Source organism: Galleria mellonella, unplaced genomic scaffold (assembly GCF_026898425.1).
Source record: "Galleria mellonella isolate WM207_F2 unplaced genomic scaffold, CSIRO_AGI_GalMel_v1 utg65, whole genome shotgun sequence".
Classification (NCBI taxonomy): Eukaryota; Metazoa; Arthropoda; class Insecta; order Lepidoptera; family Pyralidae; genus Galleria; species Galleria mellonella.
Genome location: NW_026442138.1, coordinates 2,969,160 through 2,982,743, shown reverse-complemented (window position 1 = coordinate 2,982,743; position 13,584 = coordinate 2,969,160). Strand labels below are relative to the sequence as shown.

Sequence of the window (13,584 nt, the reverse complement as noted above, 5' to 3'; positions counted from 1 at the left end):
ATTTTATAAATGTGTTGTATAACAATGAACGGATGAATGGATTGCCAGATGGATGGTTGTTTCTCTTTCACGCAAAACGCTACTGAACAGATTTAAATGAAATTTAGTGCATAGGTAGATTGTAACCTAACATAGCACATAGGATACTTTATGTACTGATTCTCGTGAGTGAATCCACGGGATACAGCTAGTAAAGAATAATAGTACTTATGTATATCCTTGTTTTTTTATATAACTTATTATGGTAAGTAAGCTAAGCTCTGACTGCAAGTAAATATCTATCGTTTAAACATAAACAGAACTAGGACTGAATATACTGTGCCGCTCATAGTGCTCTTAAAGTGTTGCCATTGACCTGAACTATAGCATAACATGTGTTGTATGTAGACATATTAATTTATACTGTTACAAATAATAAAATATAGTCAGAAAACCAACTGATTGAAAATAGTTACATTAACCTATAGATATGAACAGTACCACGGACGTCACAGAATATACTGTGACACCCAATTTTACTTAATATAATAAAATTGTATCTAGGCAATATCTGTACATGGGAGATATTTAGGAAAAAATATATGACGAATGTTAATAAGACCAATAGAAGCGAAAACAATATTTATTATATAATTATAATATTTGCCTGTCTGTCTGTATGTTTGTTTCGTATCATGCAAGAACTACTGCACCAAACTGAGTATAGTTTTTCATTACTATATTTCTGAAGAACTAACTTAAAACGTGGTGTACATTTTATTTCGATACGTCATATTGAAGTGATCAGTTTCATTGACTCACCTCCTTTTAAAATCCACGCGTACGAAATACGCGTACGCAGGAAAGAGCTAGTGCAATTGTTAAAAATTAAACTATGAAATGAAATACCGTAGCATTTAAAATTGAAATGCTGTTCCATATGAAAACGAATGTACGCAGACACGACCAACTAGGCTGTTAGCATATTATATGAATTTGTTATTTTCTAAACTCCTATGCAATTTTATTTTTTATTTTATTTTTATTTGGTCTCCTAGCAATTGTTACACTTATAAGATTTAATATTAAAATTACTGTCTATTTATATTTAATCTACAATCATTTTAAAGGAAACACAGCATGCTAATTAACAAATAAACAATAATATGGTATAACAACCTAACCTAAACAATAATAAGGTATATATATGGATTTTTTAGATTCAATAGATGATTGCTTCACATAAGTTTTAGCTATTCAAATTAACTGCAATGCTTTCCTATAGAAATAAGGTGATGTCAACATATTAAATATGCTTTTAAATTAATAAAAATGGAGTACATTTTATCTGTTTTATTAGTTTCACGCTGGCGTGGTACCACTGAAAGCAAGTGGAGGATTGGTAATAGGGACTAGCAAGATACCCTTACAGGCCGACCTCCACATGGTTCTTTGAAACGATCGTGATTCATTTCTGATAAATTTATCCTCGGGACAAATTGGTCAACTTGTTTTCATCTGTAAAGTGATCAACATTGTTAACTCGGGGGACAGGGGTCGTCAGTAATTGTATAGTAATAATTGCTTATAATTGCTATTCGCTCGACCTCCACGCGGTTTCTTTGGGAAACCATCGTGGTTAATTATTTTTGAATTCATTGTGATGGGCCAACTGATTTGCTTCATCATTACTCATCCTCACTAGTGCCCCGCCAGTGTATACCTACCATTCTATTTTGACCTATCAAAAAAAAATTTGTTAACTGGTACTTCGCCAGCATGTTCTGATAGAGCAAGCATTTAATTCCAGTTTCATCCACATTAAAAAAGGTACCAGTGAGAACTAATCGTCTTGAGACAGATATACAGATAACTGTCGAGTTATACGGAACCCTAAAACGATAAACCGTTGTGCAACGTTATATTCTTAAATATTGATTATCGGAAGTGTCTAATACATGTTATGATTACCATATTATCTTAGTTACACAATCCATACTAATATTTACCAGAAAGTTTAATGAGTAAAAATGGAACGATAACCTCGCCAGCTATGTCAGTATATATATATATATATATATATATATATATATATATATATATATATATATATATATAATTTTTTATACCACTAAGGTAGCAAACAAGCATACGGCCCACCTGATGGTAAGATGGCCTATGAACGCCTACATTACCAGGGATATTAAGCGCGCGTTACAGATCCTGAAGAAACCTCTTTACCCTCCTTTTGAAGAACCCCAAGCATTTCTTTTAGGAAAACCTTAGTAGGGAGCACGTTCCATAACTTGAGTGTTCGTGGGAGAAAATTTCTCTGAAACAAAGCGGTTTCATCGCGACTATTTAGGCTGTAGGGTATGAGGATAAACTCTCTGTCGATGGCGAGCCGTACGATGGTAGAAAGTGACCGTGGGCATCATATCGAACAATTTTCATTGCTTTAATTTGATTGAATGCTGTCTATGATTGCGAGCAGTTTGGACTGGTTACATTGGTCACTATCGTTGGGATCTCAAATGGGATGCCTCAGCGGTGACCAAATTTGTCAAATTGTTTCTTTTATATACTTATTTTATTACAAAGTGTATTAACTTTAGGCTAATATGTCCATTGTAGCCTGTAACAAAGATATTATTTTTATTATATGTAGGACTCCCTGGAGGATAGTTGTAAGTTTTGGAACAAGACGAAGACAAGTCAGTTAGGATTACATAAGTACTAATGTGATAAATTAAAAAAAAACCACTAAGCTATGTTTGCATGTATTATTATATTTGCATGTAGTATATATTGCATAATTTTTTTTTATCAAGTAATCTTAATTAAAAAACCTACCGTTCAGTTTGGAATGCAATTTCAACGGAGAAGTAAGGGCAAGAAGCATAGCTGTTGCTTTGTCCAAATAAAAGTCGAGTTTAAAAATGTGAATGGATAAATCGTCTAACAAAAACTTCATATTGATAAAAAGTACGAAAAATATAATAAAAACTAGAATCAGTAGTTACTAAAAAGTTAGTTAGTAAAAATAGTACTCATACTAGTTAGTATGAATACTATTTTTTAATAAATCGTATTGTGTTTCGATTTAAAAAGTGGGATATGGCAATGAAAGTGGAAGACATAATAAAATGTCAAGACATGAGAAGTAACATGGGCATCTTAGTATACCTATTAAGATATTCATGATTAGTTATTGTGTGTAAATAACATTATCTCTCTAAATGGAGATAAATAAAAAATCGATTAATCGATTAAATACTTTGATTTGTTCATTCTTCGTTTCGTGATTAGAATCATTTCGTTTAAATAGCGTTTCTGTGAAATTTCAATAAATCATCAATGGTTGCCTATTCCTTAGGTCTATTAGAATAGATTATGCCTTAGTCTTTCTCTTTCCTTCAATAAAATACACTGTAAGTTTCTGTTTATATTATTTATTACATTAACATTTTACATATTTTATATTACGTTAATAAATCTTGCTTCTCTGAGAATGGCTATTACAGAGTCATATGTTTCTTCACAAGCTGGCTTAACCAGGTTAGCAGGTAGAGTGTGTGTGTTTCTTAGAGTGTATGTCGCAACTATCGGAGGATCGAAATTTTCTTTCACCCAATCACCGATAGTTCCAGTAAATGCATCTACAAAAGAGAAACAACTTGTATTAAAATTTTTACCATTCTAAAAAATAACATACAATCTTAAAACTTATTTGAAACAAAAAAAAATTGAATACTTGGTAGAAGTAGAAACTACGATGAATTTGATAATAATATCTATCGTCATGGAACGTATCCAATTTTCTAAACTTAACATCCTGATGGGAAGTGGCTTCTTTAGAACAAAGAAAAAAAAACAGAAGACTTTCTGTTCTGATTATTACGTCATCCACGAACCATGGAGTTCGTACGTTGCATGCCTTTTAAAATAATTTATACTGTATGTGCATTTCTTTGAAATAGCTTCATATTATAACGCAGAAAAAACCTCAGAAGAGAGTGTATTTTCAGCCCCCTTATGTGCGAGAAAAACATTAAATACCGACTCAGTATTGTACATCCTAAAACTGTTGATGGATTTCTACTATTTGACAAGGGGTATTTATATTATTTGTATCCTATTCTATTTTTAACCCACGTCGTTTTAGTGCTGGGTAAAAGGAGATGGGTCTGTCCCATCTCCTTCCAAAAGTACCTCTTTTTTTTGCTATTTCAAAACAATCCCTTTTAGGGCTTGGGCCAGCCTCAGCGACTCTCTTATGATTATCGTACTCTTGTTTTAATTATATTTCTATGATTAACTTACTATTAAACTCCATTGGTGTGCCAGCTAAATATTGAGTGTTATATCTGACCGAGAGTGAACCCAGTGATCTTCTCCCAATAGTAATCTGCAAATTGAAAATAATATATAAACATAGTGTAAGCTATTTGGACAGTTGGATTTATGCTCCAATTTAATTACAATTCTAGCAGAGTTTGATGGAATTTGTGAATCTGAAAGCAGATTCGTTAAATCAAATGCTGGCTACATTGTTGATGTTATTCTAGAAAAATATAAGAATATTTTTACGTAAGAACGTAAGAAACAATTTTTTGCATTCGTACTACGTTCTAGTCCAATACCATTTCACGATCAATCTAAAAGTGGTTCTGCTTACTCGATACATAATCAGTATGATAGCGTGACTCTAGCCAAAGTAAAAAGAATAACAAAGAAATATGAAGGCTCTAAAAATGGGCTAAACTATAAATTCAGTTCATCTGTAACAGATTATGTAGAAGATATGAATATTTTTGACGAGATACATATAATTTGATACAATTTAGTAGTTTGTATTCATATAAAATAATTAACTTTTATTGTTTTTTAATTAAAGTTAATATAAAAGTCCTTAAATACTAATATTAATTATAAATAATCCACCAATGCACCACACTGAAAAAAAAATTAACTTCTATAAACAATAAAATTCTAGTAAATTTTAAAAGTAAAACAGCATTTTATCTATTCTTCCCAACTGACAATGGTTTTTTTAATAGAACTACCTATTTATATCATAAAAATGACTAATTTAAAAATCCTTAAAATTACGTTCATTCGATTAAAAATTATATACATTCTATTCGAGATCAGGATGGAAAACAAATACATTCTATATTGAATCCCGAGTGATGGTAATATGACTTTAAATTCAACAATAGACGGTTTTTTATATAACCTGGAATGAAAAATAAGCTATCGACAAACCTGAGTAGACTAGCATTTGAAAATATAAATTCAATGTATTTGTGAAAAGCCACTGTGAATTTTAATGATAAAAAAATGATATCAAGAATGTAATTCCTGTTAAGGGTAGTCAGAGTGATTTATTGACTGTTGATATAAGTAACACTCAATATGCGCAAATTTCACTGTGTATATTAGTAAGTCGACGTAACAAATGACCTGCCTCAGATTGATTTCCTTCCGTTATTTATTAAGTAAGTTAAGTATGTTTTTTATATATTGGACGAAATGCAGATATGAAAGAATCTGGTAACAAAGTCTTAAAGTCATAGTAAAAAAATAAATTAATAGATTAAAAATAAATTATACCATTTGTTGATAATTATTTAAATGTTCAGTCGTGTGAGCAAATGGTATCAACAGATTCTGTCCAAATGTTCTGAATGATAGTAATCCAGTGATACGAGTATTATGGGCCAAATTCGCTATGTAGCCAGATACTAGTCTAGTCTCTATTTCCGAGAATGGTCCAGGCCCAATGTAATTGTCATGTGAATTAATAAAGCTACCACCGTGAGCTGAAAATAAAAAAAGTAGTATATATAAATACATAAATTAATTACATAATTCATATATACCTATATTTAAATATGTTCCTACTAAATATATTGGATTAAGATCTGCCTTTATATTAAAAGCAATACATTATTATCATTAAACTAAATTGCTAATTTAAGTAGTACATTCATTCATTTTAACATTTATTATATAAGTAGGTAGGTACTATATTTATTTATAGTGTATGTATTTATGTAATATTTTATTATATATTTTAATATTTTATTTAACTGTATATTTGTTTATGTTTTAATAGTTGTAGCACTTCAGCTGCCCGCTAATGACATACTTTCTCACTGTATTAGGTTGACTGGAAGAGATCTCTGTCAGAGATAAGTCCACTCTTGTTCACAACATTTATAAATGCATTATATTATATGTAACTTACAAGTGCAATAAAGAAAACATATTTCTTTTGTAATTAAACTGAGAAGTTTTATGTAAGTTAAAATAGCAAGCAAGCTGACAGTTGTCTACCTAATGGTAGTTGCATATAGACATACACGGTTCGATGAACATCACAGATCAAGAATGTGATGCTCATACGAGTATCGCAGAGTATTGTCATTTCTGAGAACTAATTTCTGGGACCAAAGATGATTTTATGCACCCGTAACTATAATTTCAGTGCCACATACTACCTATAATTTAAAATCCTTGCAAATATAGATGCTTTGCTCTTAAAATACAATCGGTACGGAAATACCTAAGCGTATGTCTTTTAAACAAAGTTTCCGTTTGGTAAACAAAATAATTATAACTGTACTTACTTCCCCAGTGTGCATTCCAGTTCTTAGTGAGATCAACACCATCTGGTACCAGACTATCGCGTCTCCTATTCTTAACCCATAGTCTGTCCTATAACAAGACACCAAACCTTTAATAACAGTTAATAAACTGTTTAATAACGGTTTATTAATTGTTATTAAACAGTTAATAAACCGTTATTAATTATATAACCATTTTTTTGCCCATCACTTCGTACACGTAGATTTTAAAAGTAGGAAAATCAATAAAATAAACCACTTCCAGACGACGTATAAAAATAAAGTATTCACCAGTTTCTAAATTAGACCTTCGGGAATACGCTTGTGAAAATCGCATCCAATTTCGTACAGTAATTTTTGCATGATATCGGTACAAACATACAGACAGAACTTACATTCAAAACTTCTAAAAACTATCGTTTTGATTTCTATTACTCTTATTATAATCTTTTTTATCAATTTTTTTCTTATATAATTGATATAAGTATTTATATAATTTTGTATATCAATAATTAGTAGTACCGCATTCGAGTATTCTGACATTTCCCTATGGAAGAGAATGCTTTTAGCATTAAGTCCGCTATGTACCCATATGTGTACTAATGAATAAATAAATAAATAAATTCCATGTACAGACATAGGCGACATCTGTACATAGTTACACACATACAGTACAACATTACAGTTACAATTTTTTTTTATACAACTTAGAATGGCAAACAAGCTGACGGTCCACCTGATGTAAAGTGGTAACCGTCGTCTATAGATATGAGCAGTACCATGGATATAACAGAGTATACTGTTTCGCCCATGATACCCCATGCGTTGCCATTCCTGAGGACTCAGGTGTTATTCCTCTATACCCTGTAAATTCACGCCATATCCCACCTTTCAAGCCGAAACACAGCCATGCAAACACAACTGCTTTACGGTTGAAACACGAATAGGACAGAGGTACCCAAGCAAACGACTTTTGTACAAAGTCTGGTAAATAGTAGTTACAATTTTATTATATTAGTAATTTGATATTGAATGATTTAAAATTCGCCTACAAAATATGTATCCTATTTTATTCATGTTTTGAGTTTTCTATCCCAACTAAAATGCAGTCAATTTAAGAATCTTCTTTAACTTTATGCAATTTGGATTGCCAAATGAGCCGAAAGCCCAATAGATGAAAAGTAATATTCGTTGCTCATACATGAACAGCACAACTAATATTAAAGAACATCCGAATATATTTTGGGATGTCTATGAGACATCCTCAGAAATGATGGGCATTCTATTGTATGTTCATTATTGTCATTCCTGAGAATTGAAATACTGATATGATTGCATTAATATATTTATTTATTTATTTTATACTTTATTGCACCAAGTAAAAAGAAAAATAACAAATACAGTAAATATTAATGAGAAGTGATACAAAAGGCGACCTTATCGCTTAGCAATCTCTTCCAGACAACCTTTGGGTAGAGGACATTGAGAAAAAGACAAAGGGTAGGTGGCGCACTATTATATAAATATTATCATATATATTCCACTTTTAGATTCCAAAACCTTTTAAATCCAAAGTCTACAAAGAATTCTTTAATAGAACTACTTCTCTCAAGATGTACTTTACCTTTATCCCTTTTTTTATAATTTAATAATTCTTAAATATTATTGCAATAAAGTTATACTTTTCCATTTAAAATGTACTTACAAAGTTTTGAGAATAATGGAAACCATCAGGGTTGATTATTGGTATGATATGCCATTCAAAGTCTTGTGTGGCAGCTAGAGCCTCAGGGTCGTCTCCTCTAAACAGTTCTCTTACAATGTACGTTAGAACAGTCGGTGATAAGCAGTCAGCACCAATTTCTCCACTTGCTAGCACGAAGACACGACTCGGAGAGCCCCTAGATATTCTTATACCGGTAATGTTTTTTCCTGAAAGTTGACAATTGAGACATGAAAGTTATACCATGACTTTAATAAATAACCAACTTCTTCATCTAGCTTAAGAGTAAAAGTGTTTTCTCACAGGAGAGAACGTAGGCTTTTATTTATTATATTAATCAGTTAGATTTGTAAAGAGATTTATTTAGTGTTCTTTGAACGACTACAACAACGACTGTTGTTACACTTAATTTTCCTACTTGTCCCTTAGTAATGAAAATAAATTATAACTTTTTGGTTTTCACTTCACCAACACACAGGTTTTTACTTTACCAGAGGAAAACTTTGTACAAAAGTCGAATGCTTGGGTACCTCTGTCCTATTCGTGTTTCTACCGTGAAGCAGTTGTGTTTGCATAGCTGTGTTTCGGTTTGAAGGGTGGGATATGGAATGAATTTACTGGGTACAGAGGAATAACATTTGAGTCCTCAGGAATGGCAACGCATGGGGTATCATGGGCGAAACAGTATACTCTGTTATGTCCATGGTACTGCTCATGTCTATAGGCGACGGTTACCACTTTCTATCAGGTGGACCGTCAGCTTGTTTGCCATTCTAAGTTGTATAAAAAAATCACTGTCGAAAAATAAGCGAATAGAGACATATTTCATTTTCAATACAGAACAACAGCAAATGATTCTTTGCGAGAAACACAGATAATGGGTAAAGTTAATGAAATAAGTCTTTTACTTCGACGACTGATATTAGAAACATTTTTCATAAGTATCTTGTAACTTTAACTCAATTTTCAAGGTATCCCTATCTTGAGGAACAGGCGATTAATGTGATTGCAGAATTTACACTTATTGTGTATTTTTTATTACGATTTAAATTTTATTTTAAATACACTATCAGGACTTAACGCGAAGCAAAATTTTTACAGGTAAATAGTACCTACATACCTGCTTCTTTATTGCTAATGTTTCAACCACGATGATGGTTAAATAATGTGAAAGATTAAAATTAACGATTTATTAACGAAACGTTACCTTCAAAACTTTTACCAATGGTAAACACATTAGCTATATCGCTATTATTTTGAGTTAATTCATTGAAATAGTTATAAATATTGTTTATACTTAGACACGCATCAAAATATACTTCGTTGATTTCTCTTTTTTTCTCCGTTCTTTGTTTTCTTCTTTTAGGTTCTTCTGCGTTTATCATTCTAAAAAAAATTGAATTACATTTAACAATATTGCTCAAAACATGATTTTATAGATTACAAAATTTAAATGGAAGTACGTACATACACTTTTTGTTTAAATAGAATTATCAAAATCGATTGAGAAATCAAATGTTAAAGGCACCTATAACATATAATATTAAGAAAGGGTGTTAAAGTTTTTAAAACTATTTGAATGTTTTTTTATTCAATGTGTTATAAACACCAAAATGAAAATTAATCGCGCACGTAATATCTCTTGTGTTACAAGCGTCCATAGAGGACAGTGACCATTTACCATTAGTTGTAATGTACACTTGTTTGTCTCCTTTGTTGTGTAAAAAAAAGCATTTGGTAGACATGCTATAATATACAAGACAAAAATAAGATATCTGTATCCTATACTAATACAACGTGTCTAACTGTATTAGCTGTGTTAAAATTAACATGGAAATGTTCAAGTACTTAGTCTTTTATCGACTCATAATCATTGGGAAAAATATTCTGTTTTATATACCATAGTATTATTAATTCATATTAGAACATCATGGTATGATCTTAAATACCAGAGGGAGACTTTGTACAAAAGTTGATTGCTTGGGTACCTCTATCTCATTCGTGTTTCTACCGTGAAGCAATTGTGTTTGCATGGCTGTGTTTCGGTTTGAAGGGTGGAATATGGCGTGAATTTAAAGTTTACAGAGGAATAACAACTGAGTCCTCAGGAATGGCAACGCATGGGGGGTATCATGGACGAAACAATATACTCTGTTATGTCCATGGTACTGCTTATGTCTATAGGCGACGGTTACTATTTTCCATCAGGTGGGCCGTCAGCTAGTTTGCCATTTTAAGTTGTATAAAAAAACAAACTTAAATAAGGAATTTAAAATCATATTGAAAACTTACTCCTGGATATTATCAGATGCCACTTTGACGGTAACGTTCTTCTCTGAAAGTGATTCTTCAAAGTTCTTCCTCATATCTGGTGGCACTATGACACTGACATAACTTCCAACTATTGACGGTTCAGACCAAAACTTCACACCATCTGGTTTTTCATATAGCTCTCTGATATACGCCATATCCCTCTCGTTTTGTGGTAAAACTTCGTACATAGCATATTTATTATAATTTACTCTCTGTGCTCCCGTCAACAAAATTATATTAAGTATTATTATATTAAGCAACATTTTCAATTACATAGGTGCAATTTATCGATACTTAATAAGTGATTGCTCAATTTGTAACTGTTTCGATAACAACGCAAATTTTAAGCTTATCTTTAGCCTATCTGTTAAAAAATATCTGAAGGTTATAGATATGACAGTTAAATTATGTGGCACATGTTGAAGTCAATAGATTTTAATTAATGATAAAGAATGCGATTAGTTTTTTGCCATCTGTTAGAAAATACCTCTGCCTATTGTACTTACATACCTAATAAGTATTTGTTTGCTAGTAACATTGAACTAAACCATAGTTTTTTAATAGATAGTTAACTAACGTTGCAGTATGTCAATACTAGGTTCTAATGAGTTAATAAATAATGTACAAAAATTACCCGTAACCTGTGTGTGTGTGCGTGCATGCGTGCGTGCGTGCGGGCGTGCAGGCGAGCGTGCGTGCGTGCGTGTGTATGTGTGCACAAGAACGAGTACATTTTATTCCACATAAGAAAACATCTACTTCAATTATGGCAAAATAAGTTATTGTGGTTAAAAAATACTGAACCGATTATAATGAAATTTTTATGTAGTCAATCTGCAAGTTTATCTTTTCAGATAATAAAAGAATTTTCAAATCAGTTCGTAAATAACAGTGTTATGTGGTAACAAACGTAAAAAATACAACCAAATTGGGATTCTCTCCCTTTATTTGAAGTAGCTTGAATATACAATGTCTTTTAAAATCATAATACGTTTTATTGGCTGTTTACATAATACAATTAGAATACAAAATACCCGGCATACGAAAACTCGTTAAAACTCATCCCCGATTTAAACCTTCGAACGACCGAAAACCGATGCGCAGCGTTAATTTCCGTTGCAAAATAAAATACCGCCGAACCTCACCTGTCAAAATGTCAACAGTTAAAAATGAACTGCAAAGTGGCCTCTCTGCAGCCTGGCTAATTACCTAGCGGCAATCAATCTTGTAAATACACTGAACAAATTGTGATTGTGACCGCCAACCGGCGGGGGCTTTATCAAAGCACATTAACAAATTTATGATCAGCCCGCTGGTATTAAGTTTTACCTAATTTTGTACTGGCCTATTTATTTTATGCCAGGTCTATATTCTGTATTAATATTATAAAGAGGTATAATATGAGTTTTTGTATGTTTTTTTTTATAATGGATAAACTCGAAAACTACATAACCGACTCTTTAACTATAGAGAGCTTCATTACCAGCCAGTAACATAGTAATATTACAAATTAAAAGTACATAGTAAAATTACAAAGAAATAAGAGATCCTTAAGAAAATTTAAACAATAAAACCCAAAATATTAAAAAATTGCCTATTATATCTAAGAAACAGGCCCTCTAGACAAGTAGCAAGCGAATTCGTCGATGGAATCAACTCGCTAGTGATGTCGATTCCATTGACAGACTCGCTTGTCACTTATCTAGACGGCAAGATCTGTTCTAGAATGGAGATCGCGAAACGACAACCGTAGACGACCTGCGACAAAGTGGAGCGATCACATTACGCACATCATTTGCGGGGTTGCAGGTAATAACTGGCAGCGAAAAGCCGAAAATTTTGTTCAGGGGCGGGCCAAGAGACCTATGTGGAACAGTGGACTGAAGTAGGCTGACTGCGATGACGATAATGATTAGATATTATTATCGTCATCACAGTCAGTGAATACTAATTTATCCATTAGCTCGTGCCAAGCAGGAGCAGACCGCTAGTAGATGATTTTCTATTTTTATATCTTTTTAACATATAGAAATCCCTCTTGAAAACTCATTGTCCATGGAAAAATGAGTGGATACTTCCGATTTTTGCCAACAGGATGGTGAAAATCCTCCGATGTTGTAGTTCCTCGTTATAATAGACGATAAGGATTATGGGTTTTGTCCGACGAACAGGCTCCTATTTGTTATATGGGGGAACTCCTTCTAGTTTCTCCTTCTCCGCCCTCTAAATGGATCCACTGAAATATCTACTATGCTCCCCTGCTGCAGACGCTCCAATAAGCGTTCCTTATACCAACTACCACTCTTTGCGTACCGATCCTGATAACTGCCAAACGAACCATTTCTCGTGGATCTATGGAGCAAACCAATAAACTGCAATGAATGGACTAATCTGAACTGGATCTAAACTAGGCTCTTGGCTAATTGCCTTTCCTGTATATTAATACCAGTAGTAAGCTAATTTCCACCACTTAAAAGGAAAAACTGATGTCTACCAGTGTTTGAAATTCATAAAAGTACAATACAAAATCATTATCACGATTTTTTCATGTCATTCGTTGTGTTGCACACGGACGGTCGGCGTGGGCATCGCTAATTGTGATTAATGGTCGTTTGGTCGCGACGTCGTTTGTCTTGCGACTCCCATCGCGACAGACAGTTTACTTTTCACCCTGCGGCTTGCGGGCGTTGCAGACATGCGATTTTACTAATCTGAGATTAATTCAGCAAATAAGCTTTTAATTAAGAACAATCACGTGTACAAATTGATATTATTGTATTTGTATTATGTATTTTAAATGTTTGTTTTAATAGGATTATAAATTACTACTTGGCCATATGATGGAAAAATAGCGACAGATGTTAAATTTGCAGGAGTTTAAATAATATCGTTAGCTTATTTTCCATTCTAAGTTGCTTAAAAAAACCCAGTTTTTTC

At 32.5% G+C, this 13,584-nt stretch overlaps 1 protein-coding gene across 1 annotated transcript; it reads right to left on the bottom strand.

Moving 5' to 3' along the window:
* Nucleotides 1–3,415: 3,415 nt before the first annotated feature.
* On the bottom strand, nucleotides 3,416–10,972 carry LOC113514809 (zinc carboxypeptidase-like). The gene is made up of 7 exons (XM_052900505.1): nucleotides 10,627–10,972; nucleotides 9,542–9,720; nucleotides 8,317–8,543; nucleotides 6,615–6,702; nucleotides 5,596–5,804; nucleotides 4,303–4,387; nucleotides 3,416–3,638 (listed from the first exon to the last, which is right to left on the bottom strand). The coding sequence occupies exons 1-7, from the start codon at nucleotides 10,908–10,910 to the stop codon at nucleotides 3,457–3,459; spliced, it is 1,254 nt and encodes a 417-aa protein (XP_052756465.1). The 5' UTR covers nucleotides 10,911–10,972; the 3' UTR covers nucleotides 3,416–3,456.
* Nucleotides 10,973–13,584: the final 2,612 nt, after the last annotated feature.

Coding starts and splice junctions, on each gene's coding strand:
- LOC113514809 (XM_052900505.1), bottom strand. CDS start 10,910: ATGTTGCTTAATATAATAATACTTAATATAATTTTGTTGACGGGAGCA. Junction 9,721..10,626: donor GCATCTGATAATATCCAGGA/GTAAGTTTTCAA, acceptor AATTTTTTTTAG/AATGATAAACGCAGAAGAAC. Junction 4,388..5,595: donor TAAATAATTATCAACAAATG/GTATAATTTATT, acceptor TTCAATTTGCAG/ATTACTATTGGGAGAAGATC.